The sequence below is a fragment of the Phocoena phocoena genome, chromosome 11 (assembly GCF_963924675.1).
Source record: "Phocoena phocoena chromosome 11, mPhoPho1.1, whole genome shotgun sequence".
In the NCBI taxonomy this organism is placed as follows: domain Eukaryota; kingdom Metazoa; phylum Chordata; class Mammalia; order Artiodactyla; family Phocoenidae; genus Phocoena; species Phocoena phocoena.
In genome coordinates, this window is record NC_089229.1 from 46,257,421 (window position 1) to 46,277,774 (window position 20,354).

A 20,354-nucleotide genomic window follows, 5' to 3' on the forward strand; every position below is an offset into this window, starting at 1 on the left:
TAAATTCTAATATAAGCATTTATGCTATAAATTTTCCTCTAAGCACTGCTTCAACTGCATCCCACAAATTATGGTGTTGTATTTATTTTCTCCTGGAGATGTCTTTTTCTGCACTTTGGTGTCCACTATGGGTTGCCTAGAGGATACTGGGGGCAGGGGGAGATGGTAAACTTACTGCTGATGTTGTGGAATTTTGAATTCTGTTCTTCATCCCCAATCCCTCTGCTACTGTTTACTTTCCAGAGTTCTCAAATAGCTGTTTTATGCATTTTGTCCAGGTTTTATAGCTCTATTTAATGTAAGCAACAAGGCGGAGTGTGTTTGCTCCATCTTACCCAGACTCAGAATCTTTCATACCCTTTTAAACCCTTTAAAATTATTTTACTTTTGTTCAGGGACTCAACAGGGAGGGTGCTTTGCTTTGTGCTTCTAGAATGCTGTCCCCAAACCTTTTCCGTGTTGAATCTGGTCCTCTGAATATCCAGGCTCAGCTGTCCACTGATGAATTTTAAATCAGTAAATCCTATGTAAGTGTTCAGGGTTGTCTTGTTTGAACTCTCAGACTGCCAGTGACACTGGACACTGACAATCACAGATCCTTGGTATACTCTTCCCATGGCTTCCATACTTCCACAACCTCTAATTTTTCTTCTTCATCCTCCAGCTGCTCCTTAAATGTGGTCTCCTCTGGGTCTTTGCTGCAGACTCATAATTCTTCTCATTCCACAAGGCAGTCTCATCACTCAGGCACTCAGTTTTCCATTACTATGCTTATGGTTTTTAAGTATTTATCTCTAGTCCAGAACTTTCTTCTGAGTTCCACATAAACATAATTGCTTTCTAGATGTTTCTGCTTCTTTATATTGTAGGCACCACAGAATCACATTTCTCTGTCTCAGTAAAGGGCACCTCCATACATTGGGTTACTGACTAGAAATAGAATTATCCTTAAATATCTACTGTTGGTTCCTTCCTACAACATTAACTCAATGACTGAATTTATTCCCCTTTTTTTTTGGTCAATTCCTATGTCTTAACACTTCTGGAATTTGTCTCTGCTTTGTCGCTCTACTGCCACCTTGTCTGGGCTATTCTGTCATCTAAAATATTTTACCTGGTACCTTTGCACTTAGTCTTACTTCCTCCCAATCCATTTGCTTGTATAGCCAGAGTAATTTTTGAGAAACATAAATTTTATAATATCACTTCCCTCCTTAAATCTTGTAAAATGTTCAATGTTTCTAATGCTTCCTGTCTTCAATGCTGTTAAAGGTATTTTACACCCCATCATGTTATCCTCAGTATCACTCAGTCTTTCTGCATTAGTGTCCTGTTGCTGCATGACAAATTGCCCTAAAATTTATCAGATTAAAACAATATATATTTATTATTTCTCAGTTTCTGTGAGTCAGAAATCTGGCCGTGGCTTAACTGAGACTTCTGCTTCAAGGTGTCTCGTAAGACTTCAGTTAAGGTGTTGGCCTGCACTAAGCTCCTAGGAGAAGACTCAACTGAGGAAAGACTTGCTTCCAAGCTCATTTACATGATAGCTGGCAGGATTCAGTTCCTCAGTCATTGTTGCAACTGAGAGCCTCAGTTCTTCCCTGGATTTTGGCTAGAAGCCTCCTTCTTCACATGGACCTCTCCAACATGGCAACTTGCTTCATCAAAGTCAGCTGGAGTTTCCCAGCAACACAGAAGTGACATCTTTTTTAGCAGGAATGCTAAATGACATCCCATCACCTGTTGGTTAGAAGTAAGTCAAGAGCAAGATCTTGCTCACTGTCAATGGGCATGAATGCCAGTAGGTATGGGTCTTAGAGTCCCATCTGAAGAGTCCACTACAAACTCTTACCTTCTTTTTCTTATCTCCTCTCTTAATTTCTCTGTGCTGCTTTCTGAATTATTACCGAAACTTTTCCAACTTACCAATTCTCTATTCAGTGGTGTCTAGTCTACTGTCTAACCCATATATTGCATTTCATCAATTATGATATTTTTCATTTCTACGATTTCCACTTGGATTGAAACATGCCTGTTCTCTTTTCCTCAAATCCCTTATTCTTATTTTTCTCTTTTATCTCTTTGGATGTTTTAATTAACTTATTTTGAAGGCCCCTTTATTTTTCTCTTTTATTTATTCTTTCTTAGATAAGAATCTTCCTACTTCTCCATCTTCTGACCATCTCTCATGGCAATGGTCACCATGTGCCTTGTAATTTTTTAAGTCTATGCGTGTGTCTTCAGTGTGACTTAGCTTGCATGGAAACATGTGGAAATTCCATTTATATTCTAGTTTCTAGAGACATCACTATAAGATTGATTTTCAGTTGCTTCTGTCTAAGACCCTATAATGCATACAGGTTCTAAAACATTTTTTTTCTTAATCTTCTATGAACTACTCTTTCTTGGGTTTTCTCCTACTTTACTACCATTCCTTCTCATTTATCTTTGCTGGCTCCATTTCATTCAGCTCCTTGACACTAAATATTGTAATTTTACCAGGAGTTCTGTCCTATATACTATTCTCTTCTCAATCAATCTCCAGTCACTTGACTTTAAATTTTATCTGTATTGGATGACACAAATCTCTCTCTCTCTCCAACCATGAATTAAACATTTACTAAATTTCTAATTCAACATCTCCACTTTGATATTTAATAGACATCTCAATCTTAACATTTCTAAAATGTTTACTTGAGTATATTTATAATGTCAAAGTGAAGGAGGTGATGATAGAGGGGTAATGTTTGAAGACAGAAAAACTAAAACTTATTCCAGATACTAGCTTGGTGGTCCTCAACTTTAGGGTTGGAAAGTGAGAAAATTTCAATTAGAAATCCAGATTTGTAGGCTACATATCCAGAGATCTGCTATGGTAGTTCTAGGCTAAGATCTGGGACTCTGCATCTTAATATCCTAGGTAATTCTGATGTAGGGATCTAAGCACAACACTTTGGAAAACTTTTTCTTACCTAATGGCTATGGTGGGGTTCCTAATATTGTGTTGCCATCTTGGTTCTCATTACTCAAGGCCAAAGCAGGACTAAGTCCTTTCACATATACGACTGGATAGGGCTGGGAAATGTTAGTTGTGTTTCAACTGCGCTTAAAATTAGATTTTTTTACCTTTCCCTGTAGGCCAATTTTAGCACAAGAGACATCTGTTAGTTGGACTCACCTATTTACATAAGGTGGCTCTGAAAAGGTTTTCTGTGACTGAGATCATATAAAAAGAAAGATTGAAGATAGCTGTGTAATTTTCTCAGTTCTTAATTCATTTTTCCCTTCCTTATAAATCTGCATTCTCTGATCTTCTGAGCCGCTTCTCTTTCTTAGTGAAATTCTTCGCCATCCCCCACTATGGGTTTTTTTTTTGCTTCCCGAATCTTGCAAGCTTTTTTTGCATGTTAATTTTTATTAACATGACTATTTCGATAGTACTATCATGTTAGATACAGTTGCCATGCTACTGAATGTTATAGATTCCTCTTTTTGGTAGAAGAGCCAATCCCTCAGGTGAAAAACCCAAATTCATTCAAGTATGCAGTATGCCTTTCCTGAAACAAGAGACCATCTTTAAATGAGGAGTATTTTAAAAGTCAACTAGGATAAAAATAATATATGTGCTCTATTTCTTAACCCCAAGGTGACCATGTCACTGTTGCTCTTCACAGTGTCAGACTCAGTCCTTTAATAGGGGAGGGAAGAAACTTCACCTGTAGTATAGAAATGCTGTAGGACACTACAGTATCATTTAGTGAATTACTTTTAGTAAAATACTAAACAAACATTTGTGGTCAGAAAGTTAATATACATCTAAAATATTTTAGCACTAGTCTCCATTAATAAAACTGCAATAGGGCTTCCCTGGTGGCGCAGTGGTTGAGAGTCCGCCTGCCGATGCAGGGGACACGGGTTCGTGCCCCAGTCTGGAAGGATCCCACATGCCGCGGAGCGGCTGGGCCCGTGAGCCGTGGCCACTGAGCCTGCGCGTCCGGAGCCTGTGCTCCGCAACGGGAGAGGCCACAACGGTGAGAGGCCCGCGTACTGCAAACAAACAAACAAACAAACAAACAAAAACTGCAAGAATATTAACAGTGAAGGACCGTATTCATTTACATATGTTCCTAATGACAATGTCATTTCCAAATCTGAGGAACTCTTATTTTATTCAGAGAAACAAAGTTTACAGTCATTTCAGGGTAACACTGTCCAATCATCATCTTTGGCAAATTATGGTAGCTTGATTTTTTAAAAAAAAAAAAATTACAGTCAATTCAGTGTGCTCAGGATTGAAGACGTGAGGACTAGTTTCTCTTGGGTTGGCCAAAAATTTCGTTCGGGTTTTCTGTAACACCTTAAGGAAAAACCCGAACGAACTTTTTGGCCAACCCAATATGACTATCTCAGAATTCACGTGAAATGTATTTGTGATTTGAATGCTGTAAAAGCCTAAAGTCCCTGGGACCCAATGATTCCCAAACTATTATATCATGATGAAAGCACTTGAGCTGACTGAAAAAATAACCTGTCTTCCTATCTCTAAGTGAAATTTGACAGCATACTGGTAAGACAGGATTGCTGAAGGTGCTAGAAATATATACTGGTCACAGAGACTTGATGGATGGAAAAAGCTGTAAAAACTAGCAATTCCTCTACTGTAAATATTCAGCAAGAATTCTAGGCACCCCAGAATTCTTATAAAAGGAGGGAAGTAATCTTCTAAGGACAGCACTTGTACAGCTGTTGTTGCCATAGGCATACCCAGGGAAAATCTGTGGTGCCTAGGGTCGCTAGGACAGTGTGGGTGGCATTACTATGTTGTGATCTGTTCAATCTGCTTATCATCTTATACAGAAGGTCTTAAATTTACTTTTCTAATTGGTGTTTGACCTAGTGATATTCTTTTGACTCACATGTGTATGTTATCTGTTTCCTCCTGTGGCCAATGACAAATAGGAAATAGTTATTCAAGTCAGTAGATATTTACCTAACAGAAGAAATAAAGGAGCATGTACTACTTTATCTAGATGGCCATATTACTAAGTAAGAAGGAGAGAATGGATATCATTACACAACTGGAAGTTGCTACCACAATGCGTATACTCAGATTCCTGCCCTTAGTCAGCTTAAAATAGTCTATAAGTATCTTTAAAATTGCACATAGTTGATTATAAGTAGGATAAAAGAAGTATAAAATAAGAATTGTGTGAAATGCTATTGATTAAAGGGAAGAAAGCTTGAATATGATATAAATGGTTGTCATTTGAGGAACAGTTAGGACATCCAAGAAGAGATGCTCAATGGGGTATTACGACCATGAGCTTAGATAAAGGAGGAAATTCCTAACTAAAAGAGGCATTAGAATATCTTTTAAATAGAACTTTTTCAACTATACCCACTTCTGTCCACCCAAAGTCTCTGAGATGCCTCCATACCACCAAGTGTGTTCTCATTGTCGGGGATAATGGAGCAGGGACAAAAATGGAGATGAACTGATCTAAATCCTTCACAAGCCTTAAAGCTTCCTAAGAACGGGTAATTCTCTTTATCAGATATTCTATTCAACTTACTGAATAAGGTCTTTGATTTTTGTTTCTGTTTCTTACCCCTTTCAGGGTGCCTTTCAAGAAATAATGATCACTTTTTGGCAATTCATCAGAAGAAGAGCGGGAAGCCAGCTTTCATTTATCACCATTCACAAGACATTGAGAAGAGCCTGGATATAGCTCCACAAGACATACAGAAACATAGCTACCATTCCTCTTCTGAAGCTCAAATAAGCAAACGCCACCAAATTGTTAATTCAGCATTTCCTAGACCTGCATATGACCCATCTCTCAATCTACTGGCCATGGCTGGTCAAGACCTTGAAGTGGAAAACCTGCCAATCCCAGCAGCAAATGTGATTGTGGTGGTAAGTACTGCATTTAACTGATGCTCATCTGATGGTTTCCTCTGTGGTTGATACTTTAAAACAAACAAACAAACAAAACCTAATGGTGAATAGTTATCATTGGATCTCAATGACTATTTACCATAGCACTTCTTATTCTCTGGTATTTCTTTTTTGTTACTTGATTATTATCTGTTGGCTTCCTCTTGAACCGTAAGCCCATAAAATAAGAAACCTTGTCTGTATCTTCTCTACACAGCACAATGCAAGGTGCATAGTAGGTGTTAATAATTTGAACAAAAAATTGCTTCAGGAAGTCCTTACAGTTATGTTGGATCATATCGTGTATGGAGCCTCCTGACTTCTGTGATAATCTGTTCTAAGAAGCTAGGCCTGAGTCTCAGTTTATGTAAATAAATAGTACTTATTAAAGATCTTCTGGTCACTTGACTCAAATTACAAGAAATGAAGAGACCCTGAAAGGGAGAGAGTGATGTACAGGGAGGAGAGTTTTCTATAACTGGAGTAGATAAGATGGTTTGGAAGTAATTGATGGATAATATTCCTAATATCACTGAACAAGCATCACCTTTTATTAATCAAGGTGATGTAATGGTTCCATTTTTGTATTCTTAGGGTATGTAACCAGGCCAGAGGTTCCCAATTTGTGGACGTATCATAGTTTAAACACATGCTAAGGTTGACACACTGTTTGGACTATAGTCCCTCTCGAGTTTAAAATGAACAATAGGAGGATCCACATTAAAACTACAAGTCAGTAGCTAAATGGTTGTTAATTGCATTTCTGCCCCCAACCATAACCAAATATGTTGACTTTTAAGGCAAGATGATTCAATGAACCCATGTTTGCATTTTGGCAACCTCTCTATAAACCTAATGTAATTAAAATTAATAAGCTTTTTCCTTTTCTTTATTTTTTTAATCTACTACATATAGGACACTTAGTATTGAGAATCAAAGATCCATTCATTGATGTTTTCAACTAGTATCCATTCAATATTTATTATGATCTGGCCATCATTCGGGGTATCTAGAAATACCCATCATTTGGGGCATCCACAAGTGAAATGGAGTCTCTAGTTTTGCTTGGGAAATGTCTGGGGAGAAATGTTGGTAAGCCAATAAAAATCATAAATAGAGAACATAAGATGAGCTGTTGTTAAGAGAAAATATGTGGGTGATTTGGCCTCCTGAAATACTTGAACAAATTTTCTGCATTTATACGAGTAACAGATGTTCTGAAGGTGAAAGCCATGCGCTCTGTCTATTGAGTGAAGACAAATGATGTTAATAATGTCTCTGTATCTGGATATGCCTGTGCTAATGCTCAGGCTCAGGAGAGGTATTTCCTCTATTGACCATCATCCACCCATAGTCGTCAACTCTTCAAGTCGCTGTGAATTACGGTTCAGGAGGTTTGTTCTATCTTATAATGTCATGTACTGTCTAGTTAATTTAATATTATGGAGAATAAAAGGCATCAGTGAGGAACTCTGGCAGGTCCTTTCACTTTTAGCTCATTTGTGGTTTGGAGATTCATGAAGAAGCTGTGCTTTTTCTTTTGGGTGATGATGACATGAAGGCAATGGGGGATTTTGCGGCTTAGCCTTCCCTAACCTCTCTTGATCTAGTCTCTAACGGTGCCATGGCGCTGGTGGCTTGCAACAACCATTGCTAGTGCTAATGTTTCCTGTAATCCACTTACATTACTTAGGCACATGGTGATTTAGTAGGAAAACCAGGGAAGTGGAGTTATTTTTAAATAAATCAATAATTTTCAGCTTACTCAAAAAAGCAGAGGGTCAGCATTTAACCAAGTATCAACGGGTTTGATGGTTCATGCTTTACAGAAAAGAGATTTAGGAATAGAACGTACATGATGAAAGGGAGAGATTTCAGCTGCTAAATGAATTTGGTTGAGTAATTGATATGTGTTTGCATACGTGTGTATGTGTGTAATACATGGCACCAAAAGAATTCTTGTGGTACCAAAGAATTATTTTGTGGCTTAATTTATACCAAAATGAGCAGTATTAATGAGTATTCATTTCCTGAATTGGGGGAATTATTGTGATTTTCTTTTAGCCAGAGTAAAAAGCCACTCCCAACTTCCAAAATGTACAAATACATAACTTTTAAATCTTCCTAGCTCAGAGGAGAGATCAATTGTTTCTTTTTCTCTCACTTGTTTCTGACATCATCAAAACCATGAGTTTTAAAATTAAAAATTTAACAGGAACATGAAAGATGCATGTATCCCTCCTCCTTTCCTGATACCAAGTTTCTGACATCATCAAAACCATGAGTTTTAAAATTAAAAATTTAACAGGAACATGAAAGATGCATGTATCCCTCCTCCTTTCCTGATTCCAAGTTTCTGGCACAAAGCATTTCATAAGAACATTTGTCCACAAATGAATTTTTTCCTTTATCTTCTTTCTTTTAGAGTCAGGAAAATATGCAGTTTATTTATTCCAAGGAGAGGACAGCACAATTAGAATGTTTATCCCGAAGCATTCTAATTATGTTCCAGAGGTGCAATTAAGAAGCTGTTATTAAGATTTTTGTACAAATGCAATATACAGGGAATATGAATGTCCTCAAGGTCAAGGCTGTGGTAGGAGAAAAAAAAATGGCTTTAACCAAATGAGTGCTGAGAATTCCATCAATATACATCAGGCCACAAGGCTACCACTTTAGGAAAGAGGGAACCCCGGGGTGTGAGGGAAAATGGTAGAGTGGAAGCAGATGCAGGCTTTTCCAGTTCAGCAAGTTCAGCATAGGTTGCTGGGTGAAGAACATTTTAGCTTGTGCAAAGTATGAGAGAACTGGGGAATAGGTAGGCTTTGGAATATAAAGGATGAGGAGATTATGGATTACTCCTTTCCTTGAAGGAAGGAAAATAAAGGGAAGGAATAGGAGGAAAGGTGGAAGAAGAGGAGGAGGATGAGAAAGGAAAGGGGAGGAGAAGGACAGGAGGGGAGGGGAGGGAAGGGGGAAAGGGAAGGGAAGGGGAGGGAAGGGGACAGGAGAGGAAGGAATGGAGGGATGGAGGGAGGGAAGGAGGGAAGAGAGGGAGAAGGAGAAAGGAGGGGAAAAGAGAAGATATAGTGGCAGTTTTGGGGGCAGTGGGAAGACTTCTGTGAGCACATGAGAAGATGATGGCGAGTCTCCAAGAGCCTGAGATGGTCGCTGTGAGATTCCTAGAATCCTGAAGCTTCTTGTCTTGCTCACCACTCACCCAGACCATCACCCAGACAGACATTCTCTTGTTTTTTGACACAAAACATTCTTTGCAAAGATTTTTATCAAGTGGTTGATTTCAAAGACCATTAAAGCCAAAAGCTCTGGCTAACTCTGTGTTTCAGTTACATCCTGAGCTCTGGTTTATGCCTCTCCTCAACTTGGTTCTGCTGTTGACCAAGTTTTTGAGTTTCATCTTGCAGGTAAACAGATAATTCCTAGATGTGGTTTGAAGGGCTTTGAAAGTCTTGCCTTCTCATTTCTTTGCTACAGTAAATAAATTTTGTAGCATTTAGTGTATTATGTGATGTGTATAAATAATTGTATTTTAATAGACAAATTAGTTTAATCATAATTTTGTATTAGTATAGTGAATGTCCCAAAAGGTGAGTTTAAGCTGTATAACTACCCCTGGAATTCTTCCATGTCAGGGAAGGCTTAATGGTTAAGAATATTTTGTAGCAAGTGACAAGAACCCAATCAAAACTAAAGAACATTTCATGGTTCAAATAATGACGCTTCTGTAGTATATCTAGCTTTAGGTATAGTTTGATCGAGGGCTCAAATAATTGGCCAGGATCAATCTCCCATCTCTGCTTTCCATGGAGTGACTTTATTCTCAGACTGATTCTTTTTCATCTTATCATGGTTTCCTGAAACTCCTGGAGTTTTATCCTTGGAGGTTCATATTCAGTGGGAAAGAATGAGTCTTTCACAACTGTCAATAATATCCTGAGCATCCCTATAGACCAATTTAAGTTAATTACTTACTTCATCCCTGAACAGTTTGTGGCCAGGTGATTAAAATAAGGCAAATTATCTCAAACCTAAACCATATGCCTTACTCCGAGAGCATCCCTAAAAACCCATAATCTGTTTATGAGAGGGGAGGTTACCTGAATAAAAATTGGGACACTATTAACAACCAAAGGCAGAATGGACACCAGATAGCAGCTAAATGTATGCTAAAGCAGAGATCTAGACTGCAGTTGTTACTAAGACATGATTGCCCCTTCAAGAAATAATGAGGATATGACAGCTTACAACTTGGCCTCAAGAATATGATTCTTGTACAAAAACAGGGTGACTAAAGTCATTTTCTGACAGTGGCCCAAAAAGGCAGCAGATTCACTCTGACACCGGAGAAAATTAAGGTACCTGGGCTGTGTCCTAACGCCCAGACTATTTGCCTGTGAGGACTGTGATGTAGGGCAATCTGTTGGACCCAGGATATTTTATCCCAAGAATGTTTCAAATTTGTGAAAACCACTATAACCTGTATACTTCTTGATAGTGACTGCTTATGTGGTGGGGACCAGAAAAGCTACATTAGTACATAGGCTAAGTGAGTTGCTTGTGGTAGGCAAACTCACAGAACATGGGAAGCAAATGCCGGCTTTGGGAAAATTATGAATTATTATGTGTCAAGGGTATTCGGGGCCGTATAGTAAATACCAAGTCCAAAATACTACATGGATATAAGACACAAGTCTACTGCAGTGTAGGATGCGACTCTGATGCCTTCCAAGGCTGTCCTGGGACTAGACCCAAGTTCCTGGAAGGAATGAATATAAAAGCCTGAGAGAAAAATCTCTGCCATGTTTTTATATGGTAGTACTTTTATTAAAACAATCAAATGTGTAATTCTTTTCTTTGATTTTCAAATAAATGTAGTTATGTCTACCTTGAAAATGGCATTTTTTTCTGTAGACCCTACCACCTTTATCATTTTGGATTTGCTCTGTGTATTTGTTGTCTATTGTTGCATAACATATTACCTCAACATCTAGCAGCTCTAAACAAGGACTATTTATTATTTCACATAGTTTCTGAAGGTCAGGAATCTGGGAGCAGATTAGTTGTGTAGTTCTGCCTCAGGGCTTACTGCAGTCAAGCTGTCAGGCAGGGCTAAGTCTTTGAAGACTTTACTAAGCTGAAGGATTCACATCCAAGCTCGCTCACATGGCTGTTGGCAGGAGGCTTCAGTTCCTCAACACGTGGACCTCTCCACAGGACTGCTCAGACATGGCTTCCCCCAGAATATGTGAGGAGAGAGAGACATCACAGTGCCATGTATGACCTCGTCTTCAAGTCACACACCATCATTTCCACTGTATTCTATTCATTAGAAATGAGTTGCTAGGTCTCACCCACACTCATGGGGAGGGGACTGCAGAGGGCATGAATACCAGGAGGCAGGGATCATTGGGGACTATCTTGGAGTTTAGGTGTCACAGTCTTCAAAGCAAAATTGGAGAATCTTTGTATTATGCCATTGCTTGTTATGCACTTCTACCTATAAAGTTCAGGGAACATGAGGATTTAAGGACCTCGTGTAAACTTCAGGAGAGGTAGCTGTGTGCTGAAACCATATGGCTACTGAAATTGCGTCGTCTATTGTAAAGGTGGAAGAAATTGTGTCAACAAGGAACCTTTGAGCATTAAAAAAAGCCCCTCATGATTAGATGACAATTTACAGACAAAAAAATCAAGGCCCCAAATCAATATCTTTCTCCAGGTTAATCGCTTAATAAAAAGTGCTAGAGGCAGATCAGCTCTGTGCTTTGCGATGACCTAGAGGGGTGGGATAGGGAGGGTGGGAGGGAGATGCAAGAGGGAGGGTATATGGGGATATATGTCTACATATAGCTGATTCACTTTGTTATACAGCAGCAACTAACACACCATTGTACAGCAATTATACTCCAATAAAGATGTTAAAAAAAAAAATCAGTAGAGTCGGGGATCCAAAAAACAAAAAGTGCTAGAGGCAGAATTCAAATTCAGATTTGTGTGACTTCAAAACTCAAACATGTTAATTTTTAATGTAAGTTAATTTTTTGGTTTGCTTTGGGAAAGTATTGTAAATTTTCCCAACAGAAAATTTAACTTTATGAATTATATTCTATTTAAACTAATGATAATGTAAATTCGCATGCTCTGAAAATACAGTCATCGATAGCTAGGTGTTCATGTTGGAGCCAGAGGTTAAAATGTGAAAGACCTATAATGGCCATCCTATAGATCATCATAAAAAATGAATTATAATGTCAAATTAGATTTCACTTTAAGAAAGTCTAGAAGAAGAAATTCTGTAATCTACTTCAGGTATCTGGTTAACTTTCTACTCTTTTCTTAACCTAAAGGCTTAGTGTTGAACTATAAGAGCTTCTTACATAATCACCTTTCTTTTTAAGTCCCAAACGTTTGCATTTTGGAAAACTTTGTGCTTAGATTCTCCAGATATTATTGTACCCCTGCAAAATCATCTTGAAGTAGAAATTCCATTCTTGAGCTTGGCATCCTGACAGTCACAACTGTCACCATCTGTTGCTTTTCTACATTTCTAGCTACTAAAGCAGCAAGGAGGATGCTGGAACACATTCTGGAAAGCTAGAGGTCAAGCTACGCAGTACATCTGTTTGTTTTGCATAATTAGACTCAACATTAGGGTGATTGACGTCTTAAGAGAACTGGTTTAATGATCATACTAATTGGACATTGGATATTTAGTAATGTTTTTATTTTAACTCCAAAAGGAATATATTTTCATAGAGTTTCAGAATATTTACAAATATAGCAAAGGAAAAGGAGGAAGTAAAAAATAATCCTTAACTGTTAGATAACAATGTCATCTTGATATATGTATCTGTATGGTCTTTTATATATATGTGAATGTAGACCATTTTTTATAAAAATATGCAATCTGCATGCATAAGGTTTTACAGTTTTTTTTACTTAGTTTATATTATGGACACTTCTCCATGTCATTAACTATCGTTATATAGCATCACTTTTATGAGCTGCTAAAAATTCCATTGTGTAATAGATTTTACAGTTCTATGTATTGACATATTCCCAACACATTCAGTAAGTTAAGGCAACTAATTCTGAGAAGGAGAAATAAATGTTGAATATATCAAATAGAGTATTTTTTTTTCATTGCAACTACCTACTTAATAATATTGAGAGAATTAGGGAGCTTATCTTAAGGGAAACTACTTTCTTTATGAACTCTCTATATAATTGTAATATGGTATCTATTTTTTTGCACTTGGCCAAATTATGCGTGTTCCATAGACCTTAAATCTCAAGCAAGGGAAATATTTAAAGCAGCCAAAGAAATTAGCAGGACAAAAAAAGGATGTTCTGTTAAGAGCATATTGTATTTCAGGACTTTTCATTGAAGAAGATGGAAAGTACTATGTCTCATTATGTTAGAGCTTAAAAACTCTTCTTTTAGTCCAAACTTTTCACAATAGTGTATAAACAAATGGAGTCTGCAGATAAACAAAGAGGATATCTTTTCTTTGGAGCAAATATTTACTTGTCTAAAAATTACCTTTGGTTTGCTAGTTGTTAAGAACTGTTCTCTTGCACCCTCTGTGAATGACTTTGTACCTCTTTCTTTCCTTCCTCCTTTCTCTGTTCCTCTCTAATCATAAATACCTATAAATCATTCTTAGTTTTTTTTTTGTTTTTTTTTTTACTGTACAATGCTATATTTAAAATCTAACTACCAATGGATAATTAAACTGGGCTTTCTGGGCATCTGGCCTTGCCAGTGCATGATGGGATTGGCACCATTCAGCAAATGACTTCGTTTTCTCAAGATGATCCCTGTAACTCAGATGGTAGAAATAATTTGTTCCTTTCTCTTGTTTTAAGAAAACATAGGAGCTAAAAGTCTCTGGAAGGTTGTCTCCCTAAGCAAAGTTATGAAGCTTACTCATTGGTAACTTTTATCTTTAGTAAATGAGCACAGCACAGCTGCTGCTTCATACCATGGCTGACCATGTGGCCACCCAGGAATCAAAGATTCTTATCCCCTGCCCTTTCATCCTTTTTCTTCCCAAACCACATGTTTTCGTGAACCAGAACTGTTATAGCAAATTCCATTTCTAACACCAAAAAGCAAAGGAAGAATTCCTCCTGTGTTTCTCCTCTACTCTCTACATTACTTTCAATACTTCACTCATGACATTTCTGGCCACCAAATGTGAAGAGGGGGCGAATTGCCATACCAAGCAATTCTGCGACACCAGCTGGGTATCCCACAATTTAATTCAGTTCTGACACTATCTACTTGGAGAGAGCATCAGATCCCACAGGTTAAGGGCTCAGTCCTATAAGACTGGCCCCCGCTTCCATTCAGGTACCAATCACAAATCCAGGTTGTTACCTGTGTTTCTGATCAACTGGCTATAAACTGGAGTTCTCACGACCCCTTTATTGGGTTTAATTAATTTGCTGGAGTGGCTCACAGAACTCAGGATAGCAGTTTATTACTCACTAGATTACCAGTTTATTATAAAAAATATAACTTGGGAAAAGGCAAACGGAAAGATGCAAAGGGCAAGTTATGTGAGACGGGACACAGCACTCCCCTGCCCTCTCTGGGTGAGCCACTCTCCTAGCACCTCCACCAACCTGGAATCTCTCCAAACCCTGTTCTTTTGGGTTTTTATAGAGGCTTCATTACATGGGCACGATTGATTAAATCATTGGTCATTGGTAATGGATTCAACCTCCAACCCTTCTCCCTTCCCTAGAGGCTGGGGGATTGGACTGAAAATTCTGTCCCTCTCATCATTAGGTTATTTCTCCTGGCAACGTGCCCTCATCTTTAGGGGGATGGGTGGTCCAAAAGTCACCTCATTAACATAAAGTCAGGTGTGGGTGAAAGGGCTTGTTATGAATAACAAAACATACCCCTTTCGCCTTCATGACTTGAGTTAGTTCAGGAACTGGGAACAAAACTAAATTGAGAAAGATGTTTCCATTGCTCTTATGTAGGAAACTATAAGGGTGCCAGGAACTGTGGATGAAGACCTAAATATTTTTTCTTATTATAAATCACAATATCACAGCACCTTAGCCATTTATCATTGTGTTTTCATAGAGGAGATGGATCATTATCTTGTACTTTATACATTTTCCAAATTTTCTTTTTGAAGTATGACAGTATAATCCAGCCATTATTCATAGCCCAAGTTGCTTCTTTCCTTACCTGTCTGCTACATTTGGACCACCTGAATCCAGAAAAATAAATCAAGAGGACATCATCAACTTTACATATCTTTCAGTTTAGCCTACATTTTCATATGATTTAGTCATTTAACTGAAACAGTAAGTTAGCAACAAAAAACTTCAAGAAACAAGAAGCAAAAAGACCTACTTTTGAGGGATAGGCCAGATGTTCACAGACAGTTCCTAAGATTGCAGGGAGCGATGTTTGTGAGATTTGTTTGCCCCCCTTTCTGGAAATGACAGCCATGTGATACAAATTCCAAGAGAGCCGGAAAGACTTAGAGAACACTGAGCATACGAATTAAGACAATCAGGGCTAACAGTCTTAATCCCAGATTTCCTGGATTGCATTTATGAATGTCGTTCATTTATTCTGAATATCTTTGGGCTCTCTATGTGTTCGTGTGTCTATAGTTCAAAAGCCTCCTAATTTTCTAATAATGGGAGCATTATTGACCTAGTGAATCTGCACTGTTTAAGAATTTGACTACTTTTCCTGCCTGAAAACATGGCAACTAGAATTAGGTATTTAACCAGAACAAGTTAACTGTGGTTCTTTGTGCTTTAAGCCATTAAGTTGCTTAGAACTGGTCTGTTTTTTTTGTTGTTTTGTTTTGTTTTTTTGTGGTACGCGGGCCTCTCACTGTTGCAGCCTCTCCCATTGCAGAGCACAGGCTCCGGATGCGCAGGCTCAGCAGCCATGGCTCACGGGCCTAGCTGCTCTGCGGCATGTGGGATCCTCCTGGACCGGGGCACGAATCTGTGTCCCCTGCATTGGCAAGCGGACTCTCAACCACTGCGCCACCAGGGAAGCCCCTGGTCTGTTTTTTAAATAGGAATTATTGGGCAGCAAATAGCAAAATCTGTATGGAATAGACCTCTATGCAAATTCTTTGAAAGTAGACTTTTAGAAATCAGCAATCATTTTTTTATGGGCAAATGAATGTCTTAAAATTTCTTCATGTATGACAAGTAATGGTATCATCTTTATTCTTAAACATAATTTTTAAAATTACAAGATCAACTGAATAAAATCAAATCTATGCCAAGCTGGATTATGAAAAATAGCCAAGTTATAGAAAACAATATATTTCTGGTGAGTAACTAGTATAGATAAATCATGGAGACTGGAGAAGGGACTGAGAATAAGTAGGGGCAACTGGATCCTCAGACATGCAAAAGGTTTGATGAACACCTAATACTTGCTCCTTGAAACATTCATTCTTTCAGAAATATCATTGAGTACCTCCTATGTCTTAGGCAGTAAAGTAGGCTCTGGGGATACAAGAGTGGCGAGATAAACAAGATCATTGCAGCTGTGTAGTTCACATTCCGATAGGAGAAAGACAGTAAAATAAGTCGAGCAACTGAAGGTATTTCAGATGGTGGTAAGTGCAATGAAGAAAACAAAATGAAATTACGTGGCAGAGAGGAAGTGGTGGGGACTCTATTAGATTGGATATTGAGGGGTTCTATTATATATTCAGGGCTACTTAGGGATTGGATCAAGGTAGAGCTCCCAAATGGAAGCTGTGTGGTAGAAGCATAACTTTGGAGTCAGCGGAACTGTGTTGGAATCCCAAATGAGGTACTTATTAATTGTGTTTCCTTCAGGGACTTACTTAACATCTCTGTATTTCATTTTCCTCATTTGTAAAAAAAAATGATACTAATAATACTATGATATTCATGTGGGAATTGAATGAGATAAAGCGTTCAAAGCACTTAGCATCATGCCAGACACATAGTAAGATCCTTACTAAAACTGACTGCTATTATTAGCATTATATGAAACAATGGAAAATATAGCTTTCTAGTCTCAGTACCAAGAATACTTGTATTTCTCCTGAGCCACTGGCTTATAATTGTATCTTTTAAATGCTGTGAATCCTGTTTCCCTCTTTCTCTTGACTGCTGAAAAGCTGAGAGCCAAATTTGTGGTCTACCTCTAGCAAATAGAGAGAACTTTATTGAGGGCCTTATTTACTTTGTGAACTAACCTCATTCTTGGCTGGTTGTTTTCTTTTCTTCACTCATTTTCCTTCTAATTCAATTTCTTCATTTCCTTACTTTTTATTCAATTTTATTTTGTATTATATGTGTTTTTGTAAGCTGCCATAAATCCTTTGTGTAATATATTCTGTCTAAACAAATAGTCACTACAACAAAATAGAAATCAGTATGGACAAGTTGAGTCTGAATGCTACACAGCAGGAAATCCCCTTCCCGGGAGAATTTGTTTACCCCTTGGGTTTGAAAAAATAAGAAAATATAATTCATATTTTAAAATTACGATGCGTATGATGATCTGTTTGGCTCACTGCTCAGCAGACCCCAACCTCAACCCAATCCCCATGTCATGGACCAACCTTCATTCCCGTCGTGAGCAGTTTAAGACAGTGGGAAGAAAATGGTTTTAGAAGGAGATGTCTGGAGTTCACATGCCTGTTCTGCCACTGACTACCTCTGAGATCTTGGGCAAGTCAGTGAACATTTCTGAGTCTTTGTTCTTCCATTTTAATGACAATTGTAATATCTGACCTGGCTACCTTCTTTGGCTCTTTCTAGGACCAGTGAATGTGTCCTGTAAAGCACAGCACATTGTCATAATGTCAGCCAGCACAGTCATGTTGTCGTTGGTGGTGGTGATGACGGTGATGGTGATAATCAGCAGGTTGTCAGTTTTGTTGCTGATCTACTCTGATCTTGGGGTAAAATCCCAGGACTGTAATGGGCTTCTTGCCTAGGAGGTACCCCTCACACTGTAGCTTAAGCCAACAGCATCCCCTGAAGCTGTGCATCACACAGCCCACACGACCACACGTGGTGGCCCTGACTAAAACCCTCCTTAAGTTCCATTGCTAATTACCTGGGTTCTTGACATCACCTTCCTTTCTTGAGTGTCTGCTTTGTTCGGCCAACCGGCACTTCAGTTTCTCTGAGCCTGGAAACCTGCCTTATTACTAGTTCTGTCTTTCAACTCGCATGTCACAGCCAGCCCACACCTCTACCTCCTGGTAGCTTTTCATGTTGCCATTGGCCATGTCTTGTGAAACTCCCACCTGCTGTTCTTATCTGCTGAAAGCCTAACCATCTCTTCTGTCAGCCAGAATGTCCTAACACCTGCTCCGCGTTCACCTCTTGTCACGCTCCCAGATGCAATGCCTTCTTTTTGCCTAGAATTTTCTGAAGTAAAATAATGTGTTAATTGCCGTCAGGATCTTAACACTTGCTGTATTGTCAGTAGTTTCTGTTACAAAAAAAGACTTTTATTTTTTAAAGGTGTTATTAATCCAAATGCAGACTAACTTATTGATAACCTAATAATTAATAACCTCATCATTTATTCCCTATTTATTAGGGAAGATCAGGTAATAAGGATTCCACACATATAAACACATACTCTAGGTAATTGAAGCTTACCTTTATAATTATGTAGGGATGTGAATCTTTTAAATTTATATTACACATTTCTTTATTTTAAATGCATATATAGTGTTTTCAATTGTTTTTTAAAAATTGGGTCAGACTCTACAGCTTGCTTTGCTTAATAATAACAGGTCATAGATATACCTTGAAGTCTTTTAGATATAAATTTGACTTATTTCTTCTAAAAAGAAGACTAATTCTAAATAATTTAAAATTTTGAAGTTTTTATATACCACATTTTCTTAAACTATTCCTCAGATTCAGTGTACATTCGGTTGTTCTTTATGTGTTTTGTAATTGCCATGACAAAATTGCTGCAATAAATGTCTTTAATATACACTCTTAGAGAAAAAAAACATATATATGTATGTGTGTATATAATACGTATGTATATATATTTACACACATATGTGCTTGTACATATAGTATGTACATAAGTATATATTGTTCATTTATGTATTTTTATATATATGAATAAGAGATTTTCAAAAGAGAGATTATTTATCCCAAGAGTATTTAATATATTACCAAATTATTATTTTCTGGACAGTTGTAGCAATTCGCCCTCTGACCAGTAATGTATAAAGACACCTGACTGATTCAAAATCTCTCCAGCAGCAGCTGATTGTTGATTCTTTTTCATTTTTGCTGATCTGGGGAGTTGGGGAAGAACTGCACCTCGTTAATGCTTACATTTGCATTTCCGTGACCATGTAAAAGACTGAGCATCTCTCATGTGTGTTGAATATTTGGATTTCCTCTCATGCAATTGCTTATTTGTAGCTTGTGTATCAGGTTAATTCTCTTTTTCTTAACAATTTGTAGAATCTGTTTATTGAGATATAATCCCTTTGTTTGCCATATGGGTTGCATAGATTTATTTCGAGATTCTCATTTCTCTTTTTTTATGGTGTATTTTGCTATACAAAATTTTAATTGTTTTGTGTTCAAACGTTTATATTTTCCTCCTTTTTTTTTTTTTTTTTTTTTTTTTTTTTTTTGTGGTACGCGGGCCTCTCACTGCTGTGGCCTCTCCCGCTGCGGAGCACAGGCTCCGGACGCGCAGGCCCAGCGGCCATGGCTCACGGGCCCAGCCGCTCCGCGGCACGTGGGATCCTCCCAGACCGGGGCACGAACCCGCGTCCCCTGCATCGGCAGGCGGACTCCCAACCACTGCGCCACCAGGGAAGCCCTATTTGCCTCCTTTTAAAAATAACTTTTTTGTGGCTGTCTCTCTTTTTTCTACTTAACGATATATCATGGTCATTTTTACAAGGCACATTTAACTCTTTCATTTATCTTTCTCTAGTTTCTTTATATGTGGATAAGCTTATGCATGCATAGTTCTACATAAGTGAGAAATCATTTTATTTTTATTGTAATCATTCTTGTTTAGTATGTTTTGTGTTTTCCTTCCCCTGTCCTCCTTCCCTTCATCCACTTTATCTTCTTCTGTTGAATGCCCATATTATCCTGGTCATTCATATTAAGAACGTAATATGTATCCTTTTATTTATTTTCTTCATGCTTATATAATCCACACATACATACATATCCATATATATGCATGATCACACACATATATGTACATGTATACAAATACCTATATTGGAATTTTTGTCATTTTATGTTCCACAAAAGTGGTATAATATTATAAATACTTCTTTGCTCTTTTTTCCTTTCTGTCCCACTGATACTCATGGAAAACTTTTCTAGTCAATGGTCATACTAC

General features: G+C 37.9%; 1 protein-coding gene across 1 annotated transcript in view; it reads left to right on the forward strand.

Annotated features, from left to right (window-relative positions):
* The window catches only part of PTPRR (protein tyrosine phosphatase receptor type R), a 248,124-nt gene that overhangs the window by 15,557 nt on the left and 212,213 nt on the right, over positions 1-20,354 (forward strand). Inside the window, exon 2 of the mRNA XM_065888284.1 lies at positions 5,622-5,920. Coding sequence (XP_065744356.1) covers positions 5,622-5,920 — 299 coding nt within the window. The remainder of the gene's footprint in view (positions 1-5,621; positions 5,921-20,354) is intronic.